At 41.5% G+C, this 26,336-nt stretch overlaps 2 protein-coding genes and 2 non-coding genes across 5 annotated transcripts; 2 read left to right on the top strand and 2 right to left on the bottom strand.

The window, feature by feature from the left end:
• The first annotated feature begins 333 nt into the window (after positions 1 to 333).
• Positions 334 to 14,343, top strand: fanci (FA complementation group I). Its single transcript, XM_008411485.3, has 37 exons — positions 334 to 2,773; positions 2,894 to 2,966; positions 3,090 to 3,220; positions 3,672 to 3,825; positions 3,904 to 3,961; positions 4,054 to 4,095; positions 4,228 to 4,351; positions 4,454 to 4,539; positions 4,654 to 4,786; positions 4,881 to 4,958; positions 5,044 to 5,180; positions 5,268 to 5,448; positions 5,912 to 5,999; positions 6,186 to 6,316; positions 6,395 to 6,465; positions 6,558 to 6,672; positions 6,748 to 6,870; positions 6,981 to 7,049; positions 7,671 to 7,772; positions 7,859 to 8,056; positions 8,283 to 8,404; positions 8,835 to 8,996; positions 9,971 to 10,150; positions 10,271 to 10,437; positions 10,522 to 10,589; positions 10,683 to 10,799; positions 10,876 to 10,927; positions 11,028 to 11,155; positions 12,336 to 12,401; positions 12,482 to 12,578; positions 12,669 to 12,853; positions 12,940 to 12,996; positions 13,069 to 13,128; positions 13,219 to 13,287; positions 13,639 to 13,734; positions 13,842 to 13,943; positions 14,074 to 14,343. Exons 1-37 carry the CDS (start codon positions 2,681 to 2,683, stop codon positions 14,134 to 14,136), a joined length of 3,978 nt encoding a protein of 1,325 aa, XP_008409707.2. The 5' UTR covers positions 334 to 2,680; the 3' UTR covers positions 14,137 to 14,343.
• Positions 769 to 841, bottom strand: trnar-acg (transfer RNA arginine (anticodon ACG)). The gene has a single exon. It is a non-coding gene; the product is annotated as a tRNA-Arg (tRNA).
• On the bottom strand, positions 13,736 to 24,882 carry polg (polymerase (DNA directed), gamma). 2 transcript variants are annotated; one of them, XM_081608065.1, is made up of 23 exons: positions 23,970 to 24,882; positions 22,588 to 23,185; positions 21,819 to 22,014; positions 21,571 to 21,738; positions 21,311 to 21,457; positions 21,157 to 21,236; positions 20,242 to 20,424; positions 19,546 to 19,688; positions 19,322 to 19,445; positions 19,005 to 19,226; positions 18,678 to 18,789; positions 18,406 to 18,486; positions 18,181 to 18,294; positions 17,930 to 18,090; positions 17,807 to 17,860; positions 17,616 to 17,733; positions 17,184 to 17,319; positions 16,840 to 17,086; positions 16,633 to 16,755; positions 16,350 to 16,518; positions 14,974 to 15,182; positions 14,728 to 14,888; positions 13,736 to 14,265 (listed from the first exon to the last, which is right to left on the bottom strand). In XM_081608065.1, exons 2-23 carry the CDS (start codon positions 23,157 to 23,159, stop codon positions 14,201 to 14,203), a joined length of 3,585 nt encoding a protein of 1,194 aa, XP_081464191.1. In that variant the 5' UTR covers positions 23,160 to 23,185; positions 23,970 to 24,882; the 3' UTR covers positions 13,736 to 14,200. The 2 variants fall into 2 exon arrangements, with proteins under 2 accessions (XP_081464191.1, XP_008409705.2); XM_008411483.3 differs by having other exon boundaries at positions 18,181 to 18,297; positions 23,970 to 24,880.
• trnar-ucg (transfer RNA arginine (anticodon UCG)) lies at positions 24,290 to 24,362 on the top strand. The gene has a single exon. It is a non-coding gene; the product is annotated as a tRNA-Arg (tRNA).
• Positions 24,883 to 26,336: the final 1,454 nt, after the last annotated feature.

Raw genomic sequence — 26,336 nt, 5'->3', positions numbered from 1 at the left:
CTGGGTTTGCACTAATTTCCTCGTGTGCTAATTGTGCTCTTTCTTACGCTCTGTTTCACTTTATTACTTTTTCAAATAATTCATGTTGCACACAAACTTCTGCTTCTTCAGCTGAATTCTGCAACACTTTTGCTAAGTTTCACTACTTGGCAAAAGATTTCTACAATGTATGACTAGCTTTCTTATGCTTTTTTCCAATTTCTTACTCTTTGTTCTCAAGTTTCTCATATTTCTCCATCAATCATTCTGCAAATATGCTTATTTGGCACTTTATGTTATGTTTCACTTCTTTAAATATTTCTGTTTGTGTACTAATTTCAGCTTCAGCTAATTTCTACAGTTTGCTACGTTTCACTATTCAACTGTTTCAACTATTTCAATTTCTCATGCTTTCTTCTACTTCTTAAGCTTTTCTCCACATTTTCTTGCATTTCTGCAGCAGTCATTCTGCCAATATGCATTCTCACGGCTGTTTCGCTAGGAACAGCTATTTTTCTAGTTTAAAGTAGTTATTTCAGTTTCAACTTCTGTCAAGAAGAGCGTAACAATTGCTATTAGCTATTTAATGAGACAAAAATTTGTAAAGTTTCAATGGATTCAGCTCGCTTTCACAACAAAAGAGCTTCTACAATTTTTAGTAGACAACGTAATTATGCTGGTGCAATTCTCGGTAATATGGTGGCAATCTAACTGGGTATCTGAAACTCGTACTCGTGTTAACTTGTAACAAAACCTTAATTACCTTTTTAAACAGGGAAAATGTAATTTCGAGCCAGCCAGGAGTCGAACCTAGAATCTTCTGATCCGTAGTCAGACGCGTTATCCATTGCGCCACTGGCCCGAGATACGGAATGTGGACTTTGAAACAGTCCTCCATAATTAAATCAATCAAAGTCTGTTTTTTTTTGTCGTTTTTTCTTGGTTTTTGTTTTCTACATTTGTAGCTGACAACGTCAGCTATTGTAATTTATAACTACTCTAAATCAGTTATTTCATACATTTTAGAACAAAGGAAAAGACTTACATAATTTTTCGTCGTGTTCCAATGCGAAACGTAAATAAATTACCAGAACGAAAGTTTATCTACAGAATTTAGTTTTTAATGGAATACTGCATTTTAGAATATTCGTTTTTTGGTGTACATTTGACAAATCTGGCATCCCGCTGTTACACCAAGTTTTGTTATCATAATGTGCCTCCAGAGGGCGCTGTTAAACAGCAAAACTACAGATAGCGTCAGGATAGTGAAACCTCGAGAAAATGTTTGGGATTCAAATCAAGCTACTTTATTACAGACGAACGTCATGTCTGTATTGTGTACGAAACATTCATATTTTATGCTAACATTATCTATTAAATCCTAGTGTGTTGTTTGTTACATCTGTCGGTATATGACACAATAATACAGTGTATATTTCAAAATAAAATATATATCTGTATTCTACAATACATTTGGCAATTGTTGTTAATTAATGGAGCAGAATATCTTTGAGAAGAACATAAAGGTGTTTTGGCCATGTAATTAAAAACCTACATCTTGTTTTGAACCCCCAAATTGTTGTATCAAAATGCTGTTTCATTATGATAAGATGGAAAAATTCTATTAAATATCCAGTAGGCCGTTAGAGTATCCAATATGGACTATGTTGTAATGAGCCCAAACCAGAAAGACTTAAAGCCAAATTAGTTAAGCACTTCTATATGTGTTTTAAGTCATGTGGTAAATGCAATAGCATATTGCACGTTTCTCTAATATTATGCAGCCATATTACACAAACCTCTCTAAGCTGTGATTACACCTTATAATTGTGCACTTTTTTCTCAAATAAACATTTTCTTTCTACTAATCTTCAGTATGCTTCAATGCAGCACTGTACATGTACAATGAAGCACTGTATAAAAATCAAGCTTCTTGAGCAATGACATATTGTAACGTACAGTCCGTGTCGAGTTTATCAATGACTTATCTGCTGCATCACTGTCAAATCGGTAGTCTTGACAAGGACATAACTCCCCACTTACCTATGTAAAAACATCTTTTGGTATTATGTTTTACTTTTTAAGAAGCTCACTTTTTGGGTGTTTCCATTTGCTGTAATTTTTTACTAAAATAAATAGACTTTGCCATAATAATCCGATTTATTAAGAGGTTCCTGTGACTCGTTAAGCCGCTGTGTCTTACGTTTAAGGGTAGGTTTAAATGGTTACTTAGGCAACAGCACCCTCTAGAGTAATAAAATCTGATGATCACTGAATATGGTCCAAGAAAACATCTCTACGCACAACAAACCGTCAAACCTAAAATACAAAATTGATATTTTGTATTTTAGTGTTATTTTTGTCCGACGGATGTGATTAAATAAACTCCTGCTTGTTCAGTGACATGGTTTCCCCAGGAAGGCATGGCACATTTTACAAAAAACATCAAACATGGCAACCTCGGACTAAAACAGGAAGTGTTCGGTGGCGGGAAATTTGCTGTTATTATTATGAAAACGTTGCCAAAGTCAGTTCGTATTCAGACCGACGGAGAGATTCATCCCAACAGTTTCCGCCGAATTTCAACTTTTAACAGCAAATAAATGATTCAAAAGCGGACTGGGCTTGCTGAGATTCATAACGAATAGAGTTTTTAGCCTACTTTTAGTTCCCTTGTGAGGTTTGTCACTTTGAACGGATTATGAAGGCTGAAATTGATAAAATCGTCTCTTTATCCGATGGAGAGAGCACCGTTGAGCTTCAGAAATACCTGTCATCCCTGACAAATGACCAGGTAGGCCGAATTACAAAGTGGAATTGATTCTTTTTTTTTTTTTTTTTTTTTTTTTTTTTGCTTCTTGGTTTATAATATCACCTTGTTTTCCTATTATTTTCTCCTTGAATGCTTTTCTAGCTTATTGCAGCAATGACCAACAGTGCACTAAGGGGTAAGAAGGTCGGTACCATGCTCAAAGGGATACTTAAAGGTAGGCAGTCTGCTTATAATGAGACTTATCTTCAGTTAAATCGAATTTAAAGCTGAATTGAAGTGGTTCATTGTGCAGCATTACATGCAGTGTGATAAGAAGTCTGTGCTTCCTTGTCTGTAGGATCTCCCCCTAGTTCCAGTGAAGGGGCGAATCGCAGACTTCTGGTGTATGAGCATCTCATTCCTCTGTGTGAGTCTGGGGATCTTCAGGCTGAGGTGGCAGCTGATATCGTTGGTCTGCTGATGCTGGAGGTAAAAAAAAAATAGAATATTGGAATTATAGTAGTTTAAAAGTCTCCTATTTGGTATCTACCTTTATGCCTTGTAAAATTGATCCCTTTGAACTCTTCCTGGTTGATAGACTATCTGTGTGTAGCTGAAGTTCAGAATAAATCCAGCTGCTATTCTGTGAAGGCCTCTGAGGTTTATTAGAGAACTTTGGTGAATAAATAGCATCACGAAGGACAAGGAACACATCAGACAGGTCAGGGAGAAAGTTGCGGAGAAATTTAGCACAGAGATAAGTTACTATCTGGACATCTAGAGATGTGTCTAGATTAAATGTACAATTGGAAAAAAAAACACATATCCCTTCCCTTCCACATCACAATTATACATTACTTTTTGTCGGTTTATTTCATTATAAAACAATCAAATCCGTCAAAGTTTGTGGTTGTAACATCTTTCTGTGGTTGTAACACAGACTCGCACGCTGTCGGGATCATCTCTCGCCAAACTGGCTGCTCTGTTCGTCGACGCCATTAAAGCGGGGAAGATGGGCAGCGGGAAATCACTGGAGCTGTTTCCTACGATCCTTACCGCACTCGCAACGTGCGCAGCCTTGTCTTACGGCAAAGGTAAACGCTAGTCGGTTTTCTGAAAGAACACTGAGGCGAGGTATGCATTTCAAAAACACGACTTGTTGTAAACTACAGGGGAACTCAGTGGCGAAGAATACAAAAAGCAGCTGATCAACAGCCTCTGCTCAAGCAGGTAAAGACGTGTCGGCTCTTATCTAACGGCAACCGTGTTTCACTAGCTGTGTACCATCTAAAGAGCTCATAGGTTCTTTACTTTTCATGCAGATGGGATCCACAGTGTGTTATCCACCTGACAACTATGTTCAGGTAAGCAACCTTTCAGTGGCATTTCTTGAGCGGATGAAAATCATATTGCACCAATGCAACGGATCTTTTGTTGCACATAGAGTATCTTTTTCTCCTCTGATGTTGCAGTTTTTCCATCTTACCTATTCTTAGGGACGTGCCGCTGTCCGCAGAGGAGCTGCAGTTTTTGGTCGACAAAGTCCTGAGGATGTTTTCCAAGATGGATCTGCAGGAGGTCCCGCCACTGGTTTATCAGCTGCTGCTTTTATCAGCCAAAGTGGGTTTGTTAATAAGTTTTGCTTTTGTTTGAAAGAAATACGTCTACATGAGTTGCCCACTTCTAAATCGGTGTAATTTTTTTGTTTTATTCTTTAATTAGGGCTGTAAGAAACAGATCCTGGACGGAATCGTCAGTTACTTTAGGGACCAGGACGATCGGCAGGAAGAAGAGCAGGAGGACGGAGAGTGAGCGAGTTTTTTTTTTTTTTCCTTCCTGGATTCACTCTCTACTCTCCGTAAATGCAGTATTCACTTGTTCTAAATATTTTAATCCTTGTTTTTTTTTTTTTTTTTTTTTAGGAACTTGCATCTGGAGGTTCAGACTATTCCACAGGACCAGTTGAGGCACGTGGAGGGAACCGTCATTCTCCACGTAGTCTTTGCTATCAGACTGGATCATGAGCTCGGGAGGGAGCTCCTCAAAAGCTTTAAGGTTACATTGCTATCCGTTTTTCCCGATTATTTTCAACGTTTTGATCAAACGAGTCGTGTCGGCTGCGCTTATAGATTTGTTCGTGTTTCTGCAGACGTCGTACGGGGACTTGTGTCCGTTCAGCGTCGCCCTGTTGCTCTCAGTAGCGCGCGTCCAGCGATATGAGGAGCAGGTGGGAACAGCTTCCTTGTTTTTCCTGTTTTGGATTAAAATCTGTGTCAAATATATTTTCTTATTCTTATTTTTTTTGCCGGTAGGTGTTTGACCTTTTGAAAGGGGCGGTAATTAAGAGCTACAAGGATGAGCAGCTTCAACAAGGTTCAAAGTTTCTCCAGGACCTCCTGCCGGTTCACTGCAGTGTGGCGAAGATGATCCTGGACACAGTGAAGAACAGGCGAGGAAGCGACTCGTCTTCCACCTGAAGTCTCCGGATTTGCTTTCATTGACGTCTGACCTTAACTGAACTCTCCTTCTCCTTCAGTGTGTTTGGATGGGATCACGTCACTCAGGGATTGGTGCAGCTCGGCTTCTTTCTTATGGACACGTTCGGGCCCAAACCCGGGCCGTTCGGCAAGTCCACAGAGGGGCCCGTCACTGCACCCCGGACCCCGTCTCATCAGGCCTGCAAGCTGGGAGGACAGATGCTCCTGCAGGGCTTTAAGGTACAGTAAGGTTTACTTTTAGGCATTAGCTGTGTCAAACAAAAATAATACATTTTAATGCCTTCTGAACTTGTTCACAGTTTGTTAACAAACTGAAATGTTCCCTAGTGGGATCTAATTAAGGAGGAAAATGATTTAGTTCAGTTGGACGGACATGTCTTTGGAGCTTTACCCTTTCCATTTTTAGAATGGAAAAAGTAAAGCTATATCGGGATTAGGCGAACTCTGAGAAAAACTGTTTGTGCTCCATTTTATTTATGGGAACCAGAGTAAGTGGGGCTGCATACAAGTCAGAACCCTCCATCTCTTCTCTTCTGTTTCTGCTACTCTGTGTTGGTCTGTCACATAAAATATGTTTAATTTTTGATTCAACTTTGGCAAAACGTTTGCTGTAATTGTGTCATGACCGATCTGACTAAAATGTTTCTTTACTTTCTCACTGACCTGTGTCCGTCTACAACAGATGCATGAACCAATCAGAGGCGAGATACTGGAGCAGGTCCTGAATCGTCTGGTCACAAAGACCGCCTCACCTGTCAGTCATTACTTGGGTAATCGACGTTTCCAATAGTTACGCTGGCGTTTAGGTTTAGTGGTGACTCCAGTTTCACCTGAAGATGGAGAAACTAAACGTATTAGAAAATTCATCCTTACATTGGGAGATTTTTGTCCCTCTCTGTGCACCTTGGATGCAGTTGAAGTCGTTGCCTGTAACTAACACAGTTTTGACTTTTCAGACCTTTTCTCTGACATTGTGAGCTCTGCTCCCATGATCCTCCTGGAGTCCTCATCCAAGGTGACGGAGACATTCGACCACCTGACCTATCTGCCTCTGGGGACCGTTCAGGGTTTTCTGAAAGCTGTCCAGGTACCTAAACGCGGATCCCACGGCGAAGATGCAAAGTTTTTGCGCGGTTAAACCATTTATCTCCGTTTTCTTTTCCAGCCTCTGCTCAAAGTCAGCATGTCTCTGAAAGATTCTTTAATTTTGGTGCTTCGCAAGGCCATGTTTTCCAGGTATGAGCAGCTTCGCTGTTAATCGGTCACATCCGATAGAGAAATGAATTCCCTCCTTACTCTGTTTCCCCCTTTCTATCACCCTCCACCAGCCAGCTGGACGGCAGGAAGTCTGCAGTGACCGGCTTTTTGCTGTTGCTGAAAAACTTTAAGGTGTTGGGCAGCTTGGCTTCCAGTCAGAGTAGCCAGGCTGTCTCCTCCAGCCAGGTACATCCAACATCTCTACTCACTGACTGCTTGTCTGTGGGGGTATTTACAGTCCTTTTAAAACTCATCATGTAGGTCCAGGTGGACGTTCACTCTCGCTACAATTCTGCTGCCAACGAAGCTTTCTGCCTGGAGATCCTCAGCAGCCTGCGCCGCTGCCTGGGCCAGCAGGCCGATGTACGCCTCATGCTTTATGAGGTAGACATCTTTTGATGGCATGTTTTTTTTGTTTTTGTTTTTTTTGCTTTTTTTTTGGTTATTATTCCCTTGTGAAGAATTGAGGGATCCCGTTTTTTTCTTATTTTCAGGGTTTCTATGACGTTCTCCGTCGCAACTCTCAGCTTGCGAGCTCCATCATGCAGACCCTCCTCTCTCAGGTTTGTATAACTCCCTCTTTTTACAAAACAAAGCCGAGCAGCACCTAAACATAGATATAATAGAGATTTTTTTTAAAATGATAAACATGACTTTTTGTAAGTAGCTATTGTCTTGCAGCATCTCCTGACTTTTTAAGATGAACAAACATCTTCTTGTGGAATGACATGTTCTCTTGTCTTTGCCGTTTCTAAGAGGGGCTAAAGGAAATGTGTCTTTGTGTTGCATCACATTTGTTCCTCTAGGAAATGGGAAGTCACTGATCACAACTTGATATTAACATTTTTATGTTAATAAACGGATTTACACCTCATGTCTACAGTCATAAGCATTTATGAACACTCCTTCATGTTCATGGCAGCGGTTATGTGATGTTTATAACAGTGTCCTGTCAGTCTCACCCCTTCAAGTAAAGTGTTACCAATAAAATGTTTTTATTACATTTATTAAGCGGGAAGAAAATTATTAGGAAGAGCAAATATTTAACATATTTAACATGTCAAAGTAAAAGTTGACGTTTTCTTAAGTGAGAGATATTAAGGTTATGGTACCAGTATATTTGGATGGTTCTCTGTGTGTGTGTTTTTTATCAAAATGTGCTTATTAAGCGTTTCCATCCTCAGATGAGGCGATACTATGAGCCGGAACAGGACCTGCTTCCTCCCGTCAAACTGGAGCCGTGCATCACTGCTCACGGCGACCAAGTCTACCTGCAGGAGCCGCTGGTAGCCGACTGCGTTCGCCAACGCTTCGCCGTCACGTCTTGCTTTTTGTTGACGAGTCCTCTGAGGTACTTTCCGTTGCTTTTCAGGCGCATCTTGTGAGCTGTACTGTTCACTGCCTGACCTGGCTGCAGAACACGCAGCAAGCTGCAAACCTCAACGTGGATGACGGCGATGATGAGGAAGAGGAGGAGGAAGAAGACGAGGGCTACAAATCTGAATTGCAGACAATCTTGGAGAGCATGACGAGGCGCATGATCAAATGTGAACTGGAGGATTTTGAACTGGTAGAAAACTTTTTTTTTTCCCCACCTCTAATAATGACATGTCCTTTCAATTAAAAAGCATTTATTTAGTAATTTTACTAGAACGCGTAGCTTTGGGATGGACCCGTTTATACAACAGCAAAGCCTTTGCTTTCATAGTTGTGCGTCTCCATCCATGTTAGTGTTTGATGATTAACTTGTGAAGTCAAAGCTCTTTTTGAATCCGTGCATTGTCTGCATCGATCAGGACAAATCGGCAGAGTTTTCTCTGGGCTCCAGCGTTGGAGTGAAGAATAACATCTACGCTGTGCTGGTGATGGGACTCTACGAGGTCCTGATGGAGTACAACTTCATCAGAGCAAACTACAAGTAACTATCAACTCTTTGTCAGGGTTCCTGCAAGGTCTAATCCAACTTTTCTCTACTTAAAATTTAATTTAGTAAAGTCTTACATGTTTATTTTACAAGCTGTCTTGCTGTATGTTTAAGCATTTCTGTTAAAAATTTTCTTGTTTTGCTGTCAACTAACTTGCTAAAAAAAAAGTGTATAGCTAGTGATTATTTGAAAATAAATAGTCATAATGAAGCTGACTGTAAGTGGTGTTAAACTCTGGCAATCTATAAAATCACGTAGCGTAATAAACTGGGGCCAAAAAATTCTCAAGTCGACAGTTTAATTTAAATTTTAGATCAGATTTAAACGGTTTTATTTAAATTTCTCTATGTAAAGAACCCACTCGCCGTACAGCGACGTGGTTGGATTAAAACGAGATGCCGAACCGTTGTCTCTGTCCTGCAGCAAAACGCGCTTCGAGGAGCTTCTCGAACTCTTCCACCGCCACCACAAACTGTCTGAGATCCTGAAGGAGAAGTCTGGGAAAGGTCGAGGGCCGTCGCACAAAACGCCTCGCAGTTTGCTCTCCATGGGCTTCGTGTCGACTCTCATCACCGCCCTCTTCAGGTAAAACCTCTCGGGGTTTCCGTATGTGAGCATAACTCACATCCTTTTAGTGTCACTGTTTCGTAGATCGCTTTTCACCACTCTATCAATGTACCCGTTAGTAAAGCTGTATTAAAAACTTTCAAATTAATGTATCTAATCTTAAATTTATTTGAGCCAAAACATAATAATATTACATTAAACTAAATACTACAAGAGCTCTGGCTAAGATATATTGACACACCTTTAACTTATTCATTGGAGATAAAATACGTAAACATATATACATTCTTTACAGACTGTTGGCACCCCTAACAAGCACTTCAAAATAATAATAATAAAAAAAAAAAATATATATATATATATATATAATTTGTTTTTTAAGTTTATACTTTTATTGTTATAGCTCATCAGTGTTTACAAACTTTTACCTTTGGCTCGCTGTTTCCCTGGAGAAAATTTCCATTGAAAAACAACAAAACTTAACCACATTTCAGTCAAATAAATAAGATAAAGAATAAAATAAGTGAGTACAAAAAATGTGACAAAAGTAACAATGATTACTCTAGTTTTTAACATATTTAAATAAATTTGAGAGGTTAAGCTATTCCACGATTCTCAGACTTCCTTTAGCTGCTCTTCAAAATGGGAAACATGATAAAACATGTCATTCAAGTTCAGTAGATGTGATGTAAGAAATGGCTACCTGCCCAAAACTGGAGCAAACAAGGCTGGACATGAAACAAAAGATTTTTTTATTTTTTATTTTTTTACTTTTCTTATAAAGTGGTAAATTATGCATAATAAAGAAAAATCTCCAAGAACAACAGTTCAAGTTTTTTTGCGATTAGACTGCTATTTTATTATTCATTTAACATCCGACATCAGTGGCAATAATTGTTGAGTTTGTTGGCATCACAAGACAAAACTAATAAAATGACCATTGCTGTCACTGACCTGCAACTTTCAACCAAGCGTATGTTCTTCTTTCCCAGAGATAACAGTCAAAGCAGAGAGGAGGCTCTGTCCGTGCTGCGTTCAAGCGGGGAGTTTGTGCGTTACGCTCTGAGCGTGGCGGTTCAGAAGATCCAGCAGCTGGAGGACACCGGACACACGGACGGTCCAGATGGACAGCATTCAGACAGGACTTTCCACTTCCTCTGTGACATGACGAGGTTCAGCATCCCCACGTCTTTAAGAGCCTTTGGATTTATTTATTTTTTGCTGTTTTGTAGTTTCACTTCTCCACTGCTGGGACAGCTGCAGATGACGAGTGATCTCTCCGTCTCTCGCAGCGTCCTGATGTGGCGCTACACCAACATCCCGCGCGCGGTGGAGGAGGCGGGGAAGAAGGAGAAGCGCTGCAGCTTGTCCCAGCTTTGTCTGGACGGTCTGCTCCGGATCTTCACAACCTGCCAGCAGCGCTGCCCGGAGAAGATGGCCCAGCTGCTCTCTGCCATGGGTTAGAGATGCACTGCAAACTTCCTGCAGGTCACATACTGTGGGGGAAAGAAGTAGCAATCGTTCATATTGAAATCTCTTCTAGACGTTGAAGACGAAGCCGAGCAGGACGACGTCGCGGAGATGAACTACTTTTACATCAGACAGTTTCAGGTAGAGGCCTGAAAATTCCTCTTCCTTTACTATCACTTGCGCCACTGATTTGTTTATGTGCAAATTTGTATTATTTTCGTTGCTTATTGACAGCGGGCGCTGTTCACTCAGTTGAGTGGAGGCGAGGAGGACTTCAACAGCCGAGAAGCCCAGCTGCTGGTCAGCATTTTGACCGTGCTCTCACGTCAACTAAAGCCTTCTTCTAAACAGGCAAGGTGCATCGTTACATGGACACTGTCTCACTAAGCGGGGAGTATTTTATCTAAATGATCTACTTTCAATTTAGTTTGTTCAGATGATCACCTGGACTGTGAAGATCTGCAAAGAAACCAGTTTTGGTTGGTGACTTTTTTTTCTTTTTTTTTTCTGTGAGCTTGTTGAGTGCACAGAAACTGATCTGGAAGTTAACTCTTTCTTTTTTTTTTGTTTTTGTTTTAGAGGACTCTGCGTTCTGTAAAGGGCTTCTGTCGCTTCTCTTCAGCCTGCAGGTCCTCTACAAGACTCCGGCGAGTCTGTTGCTGGAACTTTGTCAAGACATTCACAGCCAGTTGGGAGACATTGATCAGGTGATGGATGCTGCTACACTTTTTCAGGGTGTGGATGTTTTTTTTTTACAGCAGTTTCAAGTGTTAAACTGGGTGACACATTATAAAATATAAGGCTTTCAAACTGTGTAGTTTCCTTCCATTGCTCTATCGGAGACCACAGCATCATGTCACCCAGTGGGTCTAAATTCTGCGTTCACGCTCCTTGTGTGGCAAGATGTGATGAAAAATGTTCTGAAACTTCTGAGTTTACTTCATAAGCAAGATGGTCTTTTTCCTGTACATTTTAGAAAATATATCCAGGATTGTTATGTTTTTTGTTCCCATCTTGCAGCACCACCCACTCTAATTTTCATCCCTTGTTGAATGTTGTCACTTAAAAAATTTATCTTTTAATGGCACCAGCAAATTTTATTTTTTATTTTCCTAACATTTACTCACTCTATAAAAAACAAGATTCAATGTTTCTTTTTTTTATATAAATACCTTCTTTAAAAAGAAGCTATAGAATATTTTATATGTAATTGTTAAAGTAAATCGGCAATGCGTGTCTCTGGGGAATAAAAACCCGAATAAGACGACCGAGTTTCCAGCTCCAAGCACTGTGAGTAGGGTGTGACTGAGGTAGCAGACAGATGCTCCTGGGTCACCAACACCTCATAAAAAAAACTGTTTGTTTTAGCGGTGATGCCAGGAAAGCATTTTTAATGCTTAATAAGACTCTTCCGGGACTTTAACTGGAACATTTCGTTTGGTTAGATACGACTGAAGCCACAAGAACAGAGAAATTCATCTTTGGAATTTGAACCAGAAGAGATTTCTAAATACTTCTTCTGAAGTTTTGATGGCTCGTTTCTTTTCCACCTGCCACAATGACCTAAATCCTAAGAGATCATCTACAGATCTGGATGGTCTACAGAGATGGATCCTGGAGATGTAGCCAAAGATCCCTCTTGCTCCAACCCTAAATCATGTCACAGACGTCGAGGAAGAGTCGAAATGAAAACGGCAACGGTGTGGGTGCCAAGAATTGTGAGAAATATTATTTATTTTTTTTAAAGCAAAAGATTATGCTACACATTATCCAGAGGAAGGTGCCAATAAATGCGGACAGCACTCCACCAGCCAAACAATACAGCATGTTTGTCTTTTAATCAACTCTGGGGTTTTTTTTTTGTCATTTTCCCCCCTCTCCAAACAGGATGTAGAAGTGGAGAAGCAGAGTCATTTTGCCATTGTTAACATGAAAACGGCAACAACAGCAGCAGTATGTATCACTTTGAAATTCCTCCTCCGGTATCTCCAAGCCGTCTCCTCTCTTTTTGACTTGTTAAACCTTCTCCCCAGCTGCTCGTCCTGACTCAAGTTGACCGAGTGCTGGATGAAGTGGACTGGCTCATTGCCAGGAAGAAAAGCCAAACAGCTTCTGAGAAACCCGGCTCTGGTACGATCCCCTTTTCCAAAGACGCGTAGTTGGATTATTAATCCAACAGCCTTCAGACAGTGAATGGAGCCTGAACTTCTCTGGTTGCAGCCGACGCCTCCCAGGCTGCGGGCCAGCAGGACCCGGTTGAGAAGGCGGTGACCCTGCAGCTGGGAACTCTGCTGACCGCAATAAATGAGCTGGTCCAGACGGCCCTTCTTCCCGGGAACTGCACCGTAACACTGCTGAGAGAGCTGAGTCGCACCTACGCCACCCTCACCACCCTGGTCAAATACGTGTGTATCTGTCCGGCTGATCATTTCAGCGACTGCATCATTGTCCCGGTGTGACGCTTCCTTTGTCTGTCAAATCTACACTGTAGTACATCCAGGCGTGTGCCAGCCAGCACGGGTCACTGCCAAGCAGATTTGAGAAACTGGTAGGTCTGAAGTTTTACTACTTGGTTTTAATTTCCTTTATAGTTTTTTAATTTAAGGCTTCCTCTATGCAGGTGAAACTCTCCGGTTCCCACCTGACCCCGCAGTGCTACTCCTTCATCACTTACGCCCAAGTATAGTCACTATCAGTTTGGTGTTATTGGCATAAAAGGCAGCCTCATCCTTCATTAAGCTTTTTCTGTTTTTTTGTTTTCCTTGGTTAGAGTGGAGAATCCAACCCTGGCGATGACAAGAAGAAGAAGAAAAGGAACGAGGTGAACGCCGCTGCGTCGGTGAGGAATTTAACCGTGTAGAAATGAATCGCCAAACCCGACGTGGCTGAGAAGCTGTTGTATCCATTTCTAAAAAATGGTGCAAAAGAAACTGAGACGAATGTGAAGCAAATCCAAGAGTTTTGTAAAGAAACTCTCAAGGACCCGGGTATCACTGCGCTTGGTTAGCCAGATAATATGCCTGATCAAAACTCAAAGAAAAATCCGTGGAGGATTTTAACAGGAAGTTTAGAGACGGTAGACGAGCTGGAGGAGGATATGGGTTTTGAATAAATGAGATCAACTTTGCAGTGATTAGTTCACAGGCTTTCTATTATTGTTGATTTTGAATATTTACTTTTCTCTCGGCAGGCGAAGCTTCTCCGTGAGACAACGGCCATCCCCAACCTGATCTTCAGCATCGAACAGTACGAGAAGTACCTCATCACTCTCTCAAAGAAATCAAAGGTCTGTTTAAACCGGTTTAATAAACAAAACACATAAATATTTAACAAGAAACTCGTGTGTAAATTGGGGCTCAACCAGCGTCTTCTGATTTGTGCACGTTTTTCCAGGTCAACCTGATGCAGTACATGAAGCTGAGCACTTCGAGAGATTTCCGCATCAACGCCGCCACCTTGGACGCGGCCCTGCAGGAGCAGGAGGAAACCGGGGAGGTCGGTGAAAACTTCACATGATCCCTCAAATAGATTTATCCCTGACGTAACAAAAACCTAAAACGTCCTTGTGATTTTAGTTTTCAAGAGACCCGTCCGTCAAATGTGGCTCGTCTTTCTTATTTCTCAGACTCAGGAGTCGCAGGACGCAGAGGAGAGCCAGGAGCCCAAGCGGAAGAAGAGAAAACAGTGAGCTGGAAACGATTCCTTTCCTCAGCATCATGAACCTGCTGGTCACACCGGTCAGCAGGAAACGGCTACCTGCCTTTGCTCAGGGAGCCTTTGGTGATGCTGAGGATTTGGTTCATGTCCAGGGCCTCACCTGTGGAAAGTTTTGCACACTTTAATAATCTGTTATATTTATGTCAATTCATTAAAAGAAGCATCTTATAAATATGAAGTGAACAGTTTTATTTAATGAAAATAGGAATTAGTTTCTTCCTACTTTTCATAATTTAGACAATTTTCAATAATTCAGCTTCTTTTGCTGAATTTCCCCGAGAAACAAACAGTTTGTTTTTGAGTAGAAGATGGTGTAGGTGTAGCAGAGAACAGTTTTCAGTTTCTACACACTAACGTCAGGGAAAGATTGGAATGCACACAGTAAGAGTCGCGAATCAAACCGCTAAGCTGCTTGGAGTTTTACTCTGGATCCTTTTGGCAAAACAAATAGTTCCTGTTGCATTTCAGACTTCCTCTTGTCTTTTCTGTACTGTGGATGTATTAAAAACATTCTTTACTGAACAAAATGTTGGCATTTAAAAACAAAAGGACCAGAGCTCACCAGGTGGAATACCGTACCGCCTCTCCATACCGGTGGGGTTGGAAGGAGTCGCACAATCCATAGTAACTTCCTTCCTAAGACATTGGTCAATGTCGACCGCACTGAAGAACGCCACCGACTGTGGAAGGTCCGGCATGCCTAACGCATGGGCAAACATACACCTGTAATTAAAAAGAAAAAACAATAAATAAATAAATAAACCGTGGAGCGATAATAAAGACAGTCAGAAGTGTTCTGCACAGTGACCTTGTCAGCAGGTTTGTGATCTGCAGCGCCAGCGCTGCTCTGTAACGATCTTCGCTGCGGACGAGGTAACGCACTTCGTCGTGGATGCTGACGCAGAAACGGCCGTCGATGTTGTACTCCTCGAAAAGCCACTTCATGGCCACCAGCATCAGATGCAGGTAGTCCACGGCGGAGCTCTGGACGGCCCAGTTCACTCTGCTGGTGATAAACTGGAAAGTCGAATTAGGATTTAGATGAGAATAAGGGGTGCACTGAGAAATCGGCCTCAGACTAAAAGTTGATTTAATGCTGGACCAGTCAATGCAGCATACATAGGCTACACCTCATCTGCAGTGTGGAAGATATTACTGAATAAATAAAGAGTCGGCTGTAATCACCATCAGCGAGACGAAGCTTTAAGGATTAAAAAAAAAAAACAACTGCATTTTTAACAGTAGCATGTCTGCTGTTAATTCGGACGACCACAAGAGGGCGATAGACTTTATAACAGAAGGCTCCTTATGAAAAGTTATGCTTTGATTGTAAAACATGTATTAAGAAATACTGGCAGCTTCAGAGCAAGAGGTAAGGATCCACATATTGTACAGAGAACACACAGACTAATAATTACTGTTAGCTATGCTAGTTGCTAATATAAAAGACTAAAATATTATCTTTGTGATTCTTTTGTCACAGTTAAACAGGGTTTCACTAGTATTCAAAAACAGTGTGACGTCACCTAAATAATGTAGGATTTAGCAATCGTAACACATGAGTGGTTGGCCAATGTTTTTTTTTTTTTTTAAAGAAACTAATGAATATTTGAGAATGTGGCGGCACGCTTTACATTTTCAGGGAAGAAAAAAGGAGAAAGAAATGGAATTGAGGTCGAATCTGTCCAGTTTGGAGTTACGATGGGATTCCTTTAACTTTGTGTGATTCAGAATAAGTCAGCACTGTAACTGTAGTTTTTTTTTTTTTACTTGGCATGTAAAGTTTAAAATATCAAGAAAGGACAAATATGAGCACATTTGTAAAGTTCTGATAGAGAAATTGGATAAAAGTGGTTTTAACAAGTCAAAACTTCACATTTTTGAGAAACCTTTGATTAATCTGTAACTTTCTGTTTCCCTGATGTTTGAATACAATATGACGCAGAGTCTTATTGTTATATACTCTCCAAAGCAGGAAAGACATGAGAACGTTCCAATCTATCAAAGCGTGTGTTCATCTTCAAATTCTATAAAAACAGCATCCAATTCATAATACGGAAACAAAAACACATTCATTGCTGACGTAAGTACCAAAAAGATTCTGTATGTCATATTTGACGGCTCATTTCTATTAATAATGAACGTAGCATTAGTTTTTTTTTTGTTTTTTTTTAACTGTCTCACCTCATCTTTTACGGCCTTGGGCTCCAGAGCTCTGCTGATCCTGCAGCCTAGAACAGGAGTGGCCGGCTGCGCTGAATGAGCGATACTCTCCAGCTTGTTGAACATGTCCGACTCCGTGCCTCCGGCCCAGACGCGTTTGGCCACAACGTCCCACTTCTTTCGCCGGGAGCTGAGACGTTACGGCAAACACACACGGAAGATGAGAGGCGGCGGTATCCAGAGGCGGCGGTATCCAGAGACGGCGTGTGGAAAGCTCCTGAGCTTTGATTATACTCGCTGTTACCTCTGCGACGCAAGTCTACTGATCCTCCGCAGCTCCTCCAACGAGACGCTTCCATCCTCCTCCCTTTGCACATCTACACCCAGCTCATCGACGAGCCACTCGCCCTCCTCCGATAGATGGTATCTGACGAGAAAAATGTATAAAAAACGGCAACCGCCTCCAACTAACTCCAGCTGAAACCTTCTCCGTTCACACTGCTGAGCTCACCTGCGTACGCCCTTGGTTAGAGCATACATCTGCCTGGCCTTACTGGCTGCTTCTGTCTGATTGAGGCGGTGGTTGAACTGCATCAGCAGCCTCTCGGCAAACGGCTGTCCTGCCCCGTATATCCGCCCGTAGTTGAACACCTTGGCGTGTTCTCTGCTGATGCCCACAGCGTCTGCGGTCCTGCTGTGCAGGTCGGTCCCCTGACTTTTCTTTCCTTGAAGGGTCATCCAGCCAAATGCTGTGCAACCTAGACCACAAATATTCAGGCAAGATTACAAGTAAAAAAACTGCATTTTTTTTTTTTTTTTAGTAATGCAGCCCAATTTTAAAGGGATTTATTTTACCGTGCATGCCAGCAAAGTGAGCCTCTCCGAGTACAGCAGCAATCCAGAGCTCCTGAGAGTCTACGTCTGCTCCAACCAGGTGATATCCAGGCGGTACCTGAACCATGGCTTTCATTTCACTGCCTACCCGGTCCCTCTGAGGAGGAAACAAAAGCTGGTTTTAAATATAATGACATTTAGTCTAAAACTGACTAGGAAACTGATGATTTTACACTCTTCAAACAGACTTATAATATAAACTAAAGCATAATATGGCCACTATCATGGTCAACAGCTGGTAATATGGTTTAGAAGTCTCATCCAAACATGTTTATTTTTTTTATTTCTCTCCAAATGAAACAGTTTGAGAAGAAGCATCCAAACTGCTCTTTAAAATGTTTGTCAGCTTCTTGCAGACGTTGTCCGACTTCCTACATCAGCTCGTCTTCTTACCCGAGCATTACTGGCGGTCAGCCACGTTGGCTCCACAGCCCTGCGGGTCACAGTCCCAGCTGTGATGACCTGAGGCAGGATGGCCCCATACTGGCCCTCTTCATCATAGTCCTTATGCCTTTCGGAAGAGCCAACGTTAGATGCATAATAGCTTTGTTTTTGTTTCTGGAATGGCAAAGCGCCATACACACCTGCTGACATTACGAGGAAGTTCTCCTTTCCGTAGCCACAGCACCATCTGAGAACTTTGAGGAGACAAAAGTTAAACCCACGTTCAGTTCTGACTGCGATCCGAACAGCAGATGGGTGGGCACCTTATCCGTTTGTGAGCGTTCCTCCAGAAAGACATCATCTTGTTGATCTCCAGAGCTCGTGTTGCGTTGGTTCCACCTCTTCCTGCTCTTAACGTACCGTCCTCCATTTTAGCCAAGAAGTCCTTTGAAAAAGGGCTGCCTACATTGTTGTGATTACCGTCCTGTTGGAGTCAGAGTGGGGAAAAAAATCTAAATAAAAAACAACCCAGTGGAGCCATTAAGGGCACCAAAGGGAAATTAAAGTTGCTCACCTTGTGAGGTAATTTAAAAAACCAGCAACCTGGAATATCTACGTCATTGTAGGGGCCGTTTCCATGGTGATAGTGGCAGCGACTCTCCTCACTGAGAGAAAAGGGATCGTGGGACTGCTGATAAAGGATAAAATGAGTGGAATAGAATCAATCCCAGTTGAAAACATAATAGGCCAAAAAAAATCTAACTCCATAACATGAAAGAACTGGTCAGTCCATACTGACCGTCTTCAACTTTTTCTCGTTTTTTACAACTCTGGCTCCGTTTTCTTCTGGGAAATGTTCCAAGGAGCTCAACTCCTCCACCTTTAAGCGTAGAAAAACACAAACATATCACAGTCAGTACAAGTCATCACAGAAAATGTAGACACAATGAAGTACTCATAACACAACTGACTGAAGAACCAGAAGTCAAAATGAGCAAAACAATCATATTAGTGCTTCCTTGGGGGGACAAAAATTTCACTTATCACTATAATTCTTTATTTGTTAAGCACCTTCGTCCACACTGTGCTGTCGGTCCACACAAGCTCATCTGAAAGGTTTGGATACTCAGGCTGCTCCTTGCTGTTCTGCTCACAATATTCTTTATATATCCTTTCAATGACTCTGTGAAAACACACACGTTTAAAACTGAGGTGAAATGATCAACACAATAGTAGGCAATGAGTCTCGTTGCAGAATATTCTTGTTTTACACATACATTAAAAGGAGAATATCCTCAGAGGAAGATGAATATTAATGACTAAGAACAAAATTTCACAAAAAAAAAAAACATTTTCCTGTGTCGAGTCTTTTTACTTGAAGAGCACCAAGTCATGCACCTGTGTGGGCACAGAGACTCAAGATTTTCCTCCTGAGGATTCAGATTATCCCTCCGCCCGGGAACCAGATATCCCCAGCCGTGTTTCTCTGTGTAATGCAGGGGGAAGCCGTCCCACGTCAGACCCATCAGTTTCGGCGTCAGCCTCATCTGCAGGCTGATGAGGCTGGCTCCCGGCGACCAGCTGTCTTCTGACATCTTCTCACACAGCTTACGATACCACCTAGAGAGCGTCAGGTCGAAGAAGGAGAGGCTTTCAGAAAGAAAAGAGTGAAATGTCCAGTAACAGATGACTGTGGTGTTCTGGAATAATCTTACGCTGGATGTCCAGGAAGATGTTGCCTTCTCTTAGGAAGACGACTCACTGTTTCCTTGAGTTTCTCAACAGCCAGCCGGCTGGAGCAAGGACCTGCCATCTCCTCCTCAGATGGCGGGCCTGGGTCTGAAAAACAATTACCAGCTGTTTTAATTTTTTTTTTTGCATCGTCATTAACTTCAAAAACTTGCAGTAGTAAAATAAAAATTTAAACGAAATGACATACCATCTTCCCAGTCTGGAAGCGGAGTGGAAATCTTTGCTTCAGCTGCTTTTTTGGAGTTTTTCTTCTTGCTGGCAGCGACTTTCTTCTGCTTGAACTCCTGAACGTCCCACTCAAGATCCCAGAGCCAGGGGTCTTCTTTGTACCTTAAAATATAAACCATGTGATTTAAAAAATATATATTTTAATCCATAACAGCGTTGCGTAGAGAGTTATCAACCTAACAACCCAAAGAGCCCAGCCAAATAAAACTGATCTAAAGCTGCGAGGGCTAAATGACCCTTGAAAACATTAAATGAAACCATTTGAAATTTGGTTTCATTTTGAAAATAAGGAACCACCATGAACGTTTCACACTTACAAAAATAACATCAAAAACCTAATAATAAAACTTTCAACCTTATAACAAAACTACTAGTTTTATTTTGGAATTGTAATTTAAATATTGCATAAAATTACATAGAAAAATCCACAAAACAACTTTTTAAAAAAAATTACTGTCATATTTGAAAACATTGCTTGGTCATTTATCATTTCTGATCCCAGCTGTTAAGAGTGGGTGGTGTAAAGGGAACAGACGAGTAGATGAGATGTAAACATATGACCTATCCAGAAGTATTACCTTAAGACACAATCTGAAATAGAATGAAATTCTACAAGACAGCCAACAGCATGGGACTTTATCAGTTACTCTCTGACCGGTCATCCTGCAGGAGTTGACAGGCATCGTCGGCTAGAATCATCAGAGACTTCTTCATCTCCCTCTCAAGCTCTTCGTAAACATCTTGGGAGTCCTCCAGGTAGCGGTCCCAGTTCTGGTTGACGGGAAGGTAGCTGACACCCATCTCCAGCATCCCAGCAAACGTCACTGGATGCGGACACCTTACCAAATGCAGAGGAGGCGATTAAGCTTTTAACAGCAGGGAAAGGTGAGTCTTCAAACTAAATACATCATGATATGACTGCAAAACACCTAGAAGGACACCAAACACAAACAATCAATACGAGACACAGATCATCTGGCCTTGACCTCTAATCTAATACTAAATCTTACAAATTTACTGCCTTACAAACAAACTTTTCAACATTTTGCTGCATTTAAACTTTAACATATTTTATTTTAACCGTAATTCATGGGACAAAAATCCACAATTTTCAACATTTGGTTTAGTTGAACCAGACCAAAACTGATCTTTACAGACACACAAACCACTATGTGTGGCAGAAAACTACCTCTGCACGTCATACTGAACACACAATACTAACAGTGAAACATGGCAGTGGCAGCATCATGCTGTTGGAATGCTTTACTTCAACAGAGAGAGTAACCCCAGCGCAGATGCTCTCCGTTCAATCCGACTGAGCCCGAGTGATTTTGCAAAAAAAAGAATGGTCAAAAAATTTCCAGCTCCAGTCTAGATAGGCACTTGCAGCTGTAAATGTAATGAAATGTAGTCCTGCAAAGTATCGACTCAGAGGAGCTGAAAACAGTTGCACACTTCATTTATCGGATTTTCATTTCCAACCACTGTGCAATTGTGCAACGCGTACAAGTTGAAGGGGTATAGATACTTTTGCATAACTTCTGATGTTTATGTTCGTGGGTCTGCCAACCTCTCCATGAAGAGGGGCAGCTGCTCTGTGAAGACCTGATGCGTGGCCTCAACATCCAAAGCGCAGTACTGCATTAGCTCCTGTAGATGGCAGCAAAAGCACATTAATACTCCATAACTCCAGTTAATATTCAAACTTTTTATTTATTTCTAACCTGAAAGTTGCTCCTGACGTCAACCATAGTTCCTTTCACAAAAATGTCTCTGGCCTCTTTCTGCAGTGGCGGCCCTCCCACATATAGAGCATGGACGTCGGCTAGATTGTTAATGCTGCTCATGTCCACCCAGGCCCAGGAGCCAATCTGTCAACAAATCATGGAGTTTTTTTAATGCAAAAAAAAAAAAAAACTTTACAAAATCAAAATTCCATTTATAAGTTTTACAAATAAATTTGAGTAAAACAAAGAACACAAACCATTGGGCCTTCCCTCTTCTGTCCAGTTTTCTTAATGTGCTCCTTAACCTCCTGAAGGCCCCTCTTCTTACCCAGCTTGTTGGCCATCCACAGCGTGCGCTGGAAGGCCGTCAACCCAGAGATGGCCATGTGAAGGCTCATGGTGTCCATGAAGCGTGTATTCGGACCCTGAATGCAACAAAATGGATGCCTTAGTTGATATAAATTTGACAGATTAAAGAAAAACACAAAAGAACATCAAAGCTAACCTTCAGAAGGTACTGCTCTTTGATGAAAGATCGATCAAAGCTAACGTTGTGACCCACTATGAGCCTCTCCTTCCACTGACCGCCTGGAGGGCGGGAAGAGTTAAACGGCGTCTCCAGGGGAATGAGGTCTGCCAGAGTGAGCTGGTTTGACCAAGAGTACCGCTCCTCGATTAGACGCTTGCTGCACCAGGAGTACCTGATGAGACGAAGGAAGTTAGACTCTCAGCACACACGGTGCCTTGCAAAAGTATTCGCACTGCTTAAAGTTGTTCACAATTTTATCATGCTGTGACTAAAAACGTCAACGTATTTTTATTTGAATTTATGTGACCGACAAAGATAAAGTAGTGAATAACTCTGAAGTGGGAGGAAAATAGTTTTCAAATATATTTGAAAAGGTTTGTTGGAGAACAAACGGCATCATGAAGATCAAGGAACCCAGTGGACAGGTCAGAGGTGATGCAAGTAGAGAAAGTTTAGGGCAGTTGACTATGACAGACTGAATACATCAACATGCCACACATTGCATATAAGCAAGCCCCATTTCAAAATAGTTATTTGTAAAAAAAAAAAAAAAAATGTATTGAAAACCATGATTCCTTTTCTGTCAGCTTCAAAGTTATAGGTTTGTTTGTGTTGGTCTGTCACCTAAAATCTCAGTTGTGGTGGGAATGTGACAAAATGTGAAAACATTTAAGAGTCATGAAGGCAAAATAACCACGACGGCTTTCCCATTTTTACATGTTATATGTTGATATTTGTTTCTCACCAGTTGGTAGGAGAAAGAGCGACAGCCAGCGTAGGGCACTGCCCCTCCGTTGTGCACACCTCCACATCAAACACTAGCGCGGACTCGTCTGGGAAATCCACTTTCTGACTTTCCCCACCAGGCCCATAGCGGGTCCAGCCCACCTCCCAGCTCCATTCCTGAGGCATGGGTGGAGGGTCGGCCTGCTGCAGCTTCGAGGCGGCCTCCAGGTAGGGAAGGCTCTGCTTCTCGGCCAAGATGCGAAAGTGGTCATCTATGTTTTTCCCAAACATCCGCGGAAGCTTAAGGTCGACATCAGGCAGCAGTGAGGTTTCCTTCCCCCACAGATTGTGATTCTGCAAGTGCCTTATGCTGCGCTCCACAGCTTCCTCCCTGTACTCTGGCTCAATGCCACGAAAGATTTGCTCGTGGAGGTTTCTGGAAAGCATCTGGATGTTGAGGGGGTTCAGGCGGGTCTCCGTCGAGTCTTCGCCCTGCTGTGAGCAAGGTTTGGTGGAGTAGAAGCACCTTAGACACCTCCATCGCAGAGAGACAAACGTCCTCTTGAGAGGACAGCGTGACAAATGTAACATCACCTCATGCGGACGTCTCACCAGAGCTGTAGGACAAGCAGAAAACAACAAATTAACCTTACATGACTTCTTTGATAATGAAACAATATCCAGAAGTATGATTTCACAAAAAAAGTGTACTGAAGAAAACACAGCGAATTCTTCCTTGGGTGTATTTGGATCAAGTGACATCATACGTGTCACAAGAGCTAAACTGATCAGCTAACTGTTACATCAGATCCAGGCAGACTTTTGACATATTTCAACATAGATTCTGAAGCCTCTGAGTTGTGTTTAGGTAGAATGGGTTCTGCTGTACATGTCTGAGCCAGTGTTTAAATCTGAATCTGATCAACCCCAATGAAAGCCAAGGCTGAAGCAAACTTACACGATGACAGTAATCACCATTAGAACTTTACCTTGTACAAATCTGGTGATATATTTGGTCGAATTTTTCAATATAATTTGGATGATTATTTGTCAGTCATAAGATCAAAATTGAATTTGCTTCACAACCCTCTTAGGGTTGGAGTTATCGCTGCTGCTTACGATCTTTTTCCTACCTCACTTTTTTCCTTCCAATCAACTTTCTATTAATATAACTGGATAAAGCTGATGACCACTGGATATAGGCACCAGCCTCCTCGCAATTCTAGGACCTCTGCAAAAACAAATGAGCCTGAATTCTTTTTCACCACAAAAACACTGTTTACAAACACTGTTCCCACGTGTTCATCTGTAAGTAACTTACTATATAATCATTAAACGTAGCTTTTTTTTTTTTTTAACTCGGTGACAGAGTACAAGAGAGAAACGCACACTTTAACTTACTTCTTTCAGGCGGGCGGTGGGATTTATTGTGAAGTGCGCCTGTAACCGAACGAAGGCATCTTTGCGTCCCATCCAGTTTGAGTTCTTACACTAAATCCAAAAGGTTAAACTATAGCGACACCACGCGGTCTGGATGATTCATAAACCTTTAAGCGCGTTAAATAAATACATAGGATAAAGACTTGTACGGAAATGATGGTTCTTGTTTCTTTTGCAAATTACTCCATATGCACGTCACCCTTTATAAAAACAAAACGGGATAACAATCAGCCAAATGGTAGACATTGAAATTTGTTAACGTTCACACATCAGAACGTCGGGGCCGCGTGGCCTAATGGATAAGGCGTCTGACTTCGGATCAGAAGATTGCAGGTTCGAGTCCTGCCGCGGTCGCATTTTTTATTTTAGTCTTGATGTTTATGTCAAGTCTTTTCATTGATTTAAATAATCCCCGAGCTGCATGTTCAACCAGTCAAGCATTTGACATCAGAGACAGTGAAAATTATAGCAGTTATTAGATTTATTTTTGATATATTGAGTCTGGCTTCTGATGTGGACTCAAAGGCGGGGGAAGCCTGGTTGTCGGCCTTGTTTTAGTGCTGCACTTGGCCCTCTCACCCCACTGGATTACTTTGCACATAATATTTGCAAGTACGGAGCGAAATGCATTTTCTAAACGATAAATGCTAAATCATTTGTGGTCTTTCAATTTTTTTGAGGACCATACTGCTGGTGGGCAGGAGGGGGAGTAGAGAGCCGCGGGGATAAGCGGCACTGCAGTATATAGACTGCTAAAAAAACCTGTCTGAGTCTTTTACATCTTCATTTTCCTTTATCAATAATTGGTGGTTTTACTCTTTAACAATTGCAAGAGTTTGCTATTGTTTATATTCCTTTGGTGGACCATACGTAAATGAATGGTTTTTATTGTCCATTTTACCACCTTTGTGGGGGAGAAAAGAGGAGTTACAGACATGATGCGCTAATGTGAGCTTCTCCAATCATTATGTTCAGTCATATTCTGTTTTCAGAATTACAAAAGTCTGATTTACAGACTTTAGCAGCACTTGATGGCATCCCAAGGAGACAATGCTGTCATTTGAATCAGGTGTGCTGGAGCAGAGACATGGAACACATGAATAGCATTGAGAGTCAACAAATTTGATCTCTAACTTTGATCTCTAACTGCTGGGTGGTGTTTACATTTTTACATATTATTATACAACTTCGAGGATTGCTTTGTATTCATCTCCAGCCATTTTCTTTAACTCTACTCTTGTTTACTGTCCCAGCATCATGATGCTTTCACCACCAGGGATAGAGATGGTTTGTTCAGGCTCATGTTCAGAGTGAGTTTGCCACCACAAATAGTGTTTCATTTTTAGGCTTGAATATTTAGTTACAATCTCATCTGATCAGAGTTGTACACTGACCAGATTTTTAGACCGGACAACTATTACTTTGTTAGTTGTCCAGTTTCTCCAAACTTAACTCTTAGTCGTACAGGATACAAGACAGATCTATTTGTCTTTTTCAGTTTGTCGCTCTTACAAGTATTTCCCAAAAGTGGCAAAACTCTTCTGTTTCCTTTTCTTTAAAGGCTGTGGGACTTGATTTCCGACCTCCAGACAAGCTCTCCTTTAGACAGACCCTCCTCCAGCGTGTGAGTAGCTGCATAATTCACTGCCTCCCATTGCCCATTGTTAATATGCCAGAGAACATTAAAATAATATATTTTCTCTTTCATCCAGACAATATCTTCGGAATGCTATGAACAGTGCCGCTCTGCAGTCACTCTGTTGTGTCTGTGCGTGAGAAACAGGAGGCATTGGTTTACCTTCCAACTTGAACACGTTGAGTATCGTGGATGCTTCTATTTCATGCTTTTCAAATGTTAATCGTGGATTATGTCGGTAAATGGACAGTTGCATTGATTGTTGCTAGCTTAAACCATAACTTCATTTTTATTCCTTTGTACTGTGTCATGCAGGTCTGTGTGTCTGAGATCACAGTAGAGAGATAAATAAATAAGAACATAAGCAAGCTAACAAGTATATTGAGATCTTAATTACTGGGCCTAAAATTATTTTCTGTGAGTTTTAATTACCAAATTATGCCAGACGGATTTCAGCTGAAATAAAGGTTAGAGTTTTACCTACTTGTTGGGCAGTTTAATTTGTCATCTGGCAGGTCGGTACATAGCCTGAAACAGACAGTTAAAATAGTTACCAAAGATGATTTAAGAGGCATTTGAAATTCAGCATAGCTCAAAGTGCATCAAAATATTCAAAAGATAAGAATCAGTCCCAGTCACATAAGTGAAACACTATGGCCTATACTTTAAATCTGACTGTTCCTGCTGGAAAC

This window comes from Poecilia reticulata, chromosome 6 (assembly GCF_904066995.2).
Source record: "Poecilia reticulata chromosome 6, P_reticulata-male-v2, whole genome shotgun sequence".
NCBI lineage: Eukaryota > Metazoa > Chordata > Actinopteri > Cyprinodontiformes > Poeciliidae > Poecilia > Poecilia reticulata.
The sequence above is the reverse complement of the archived record's forward strand: the minus strand, read 5'-3'. Positions and strand labels throughout refer to the sequence as shown.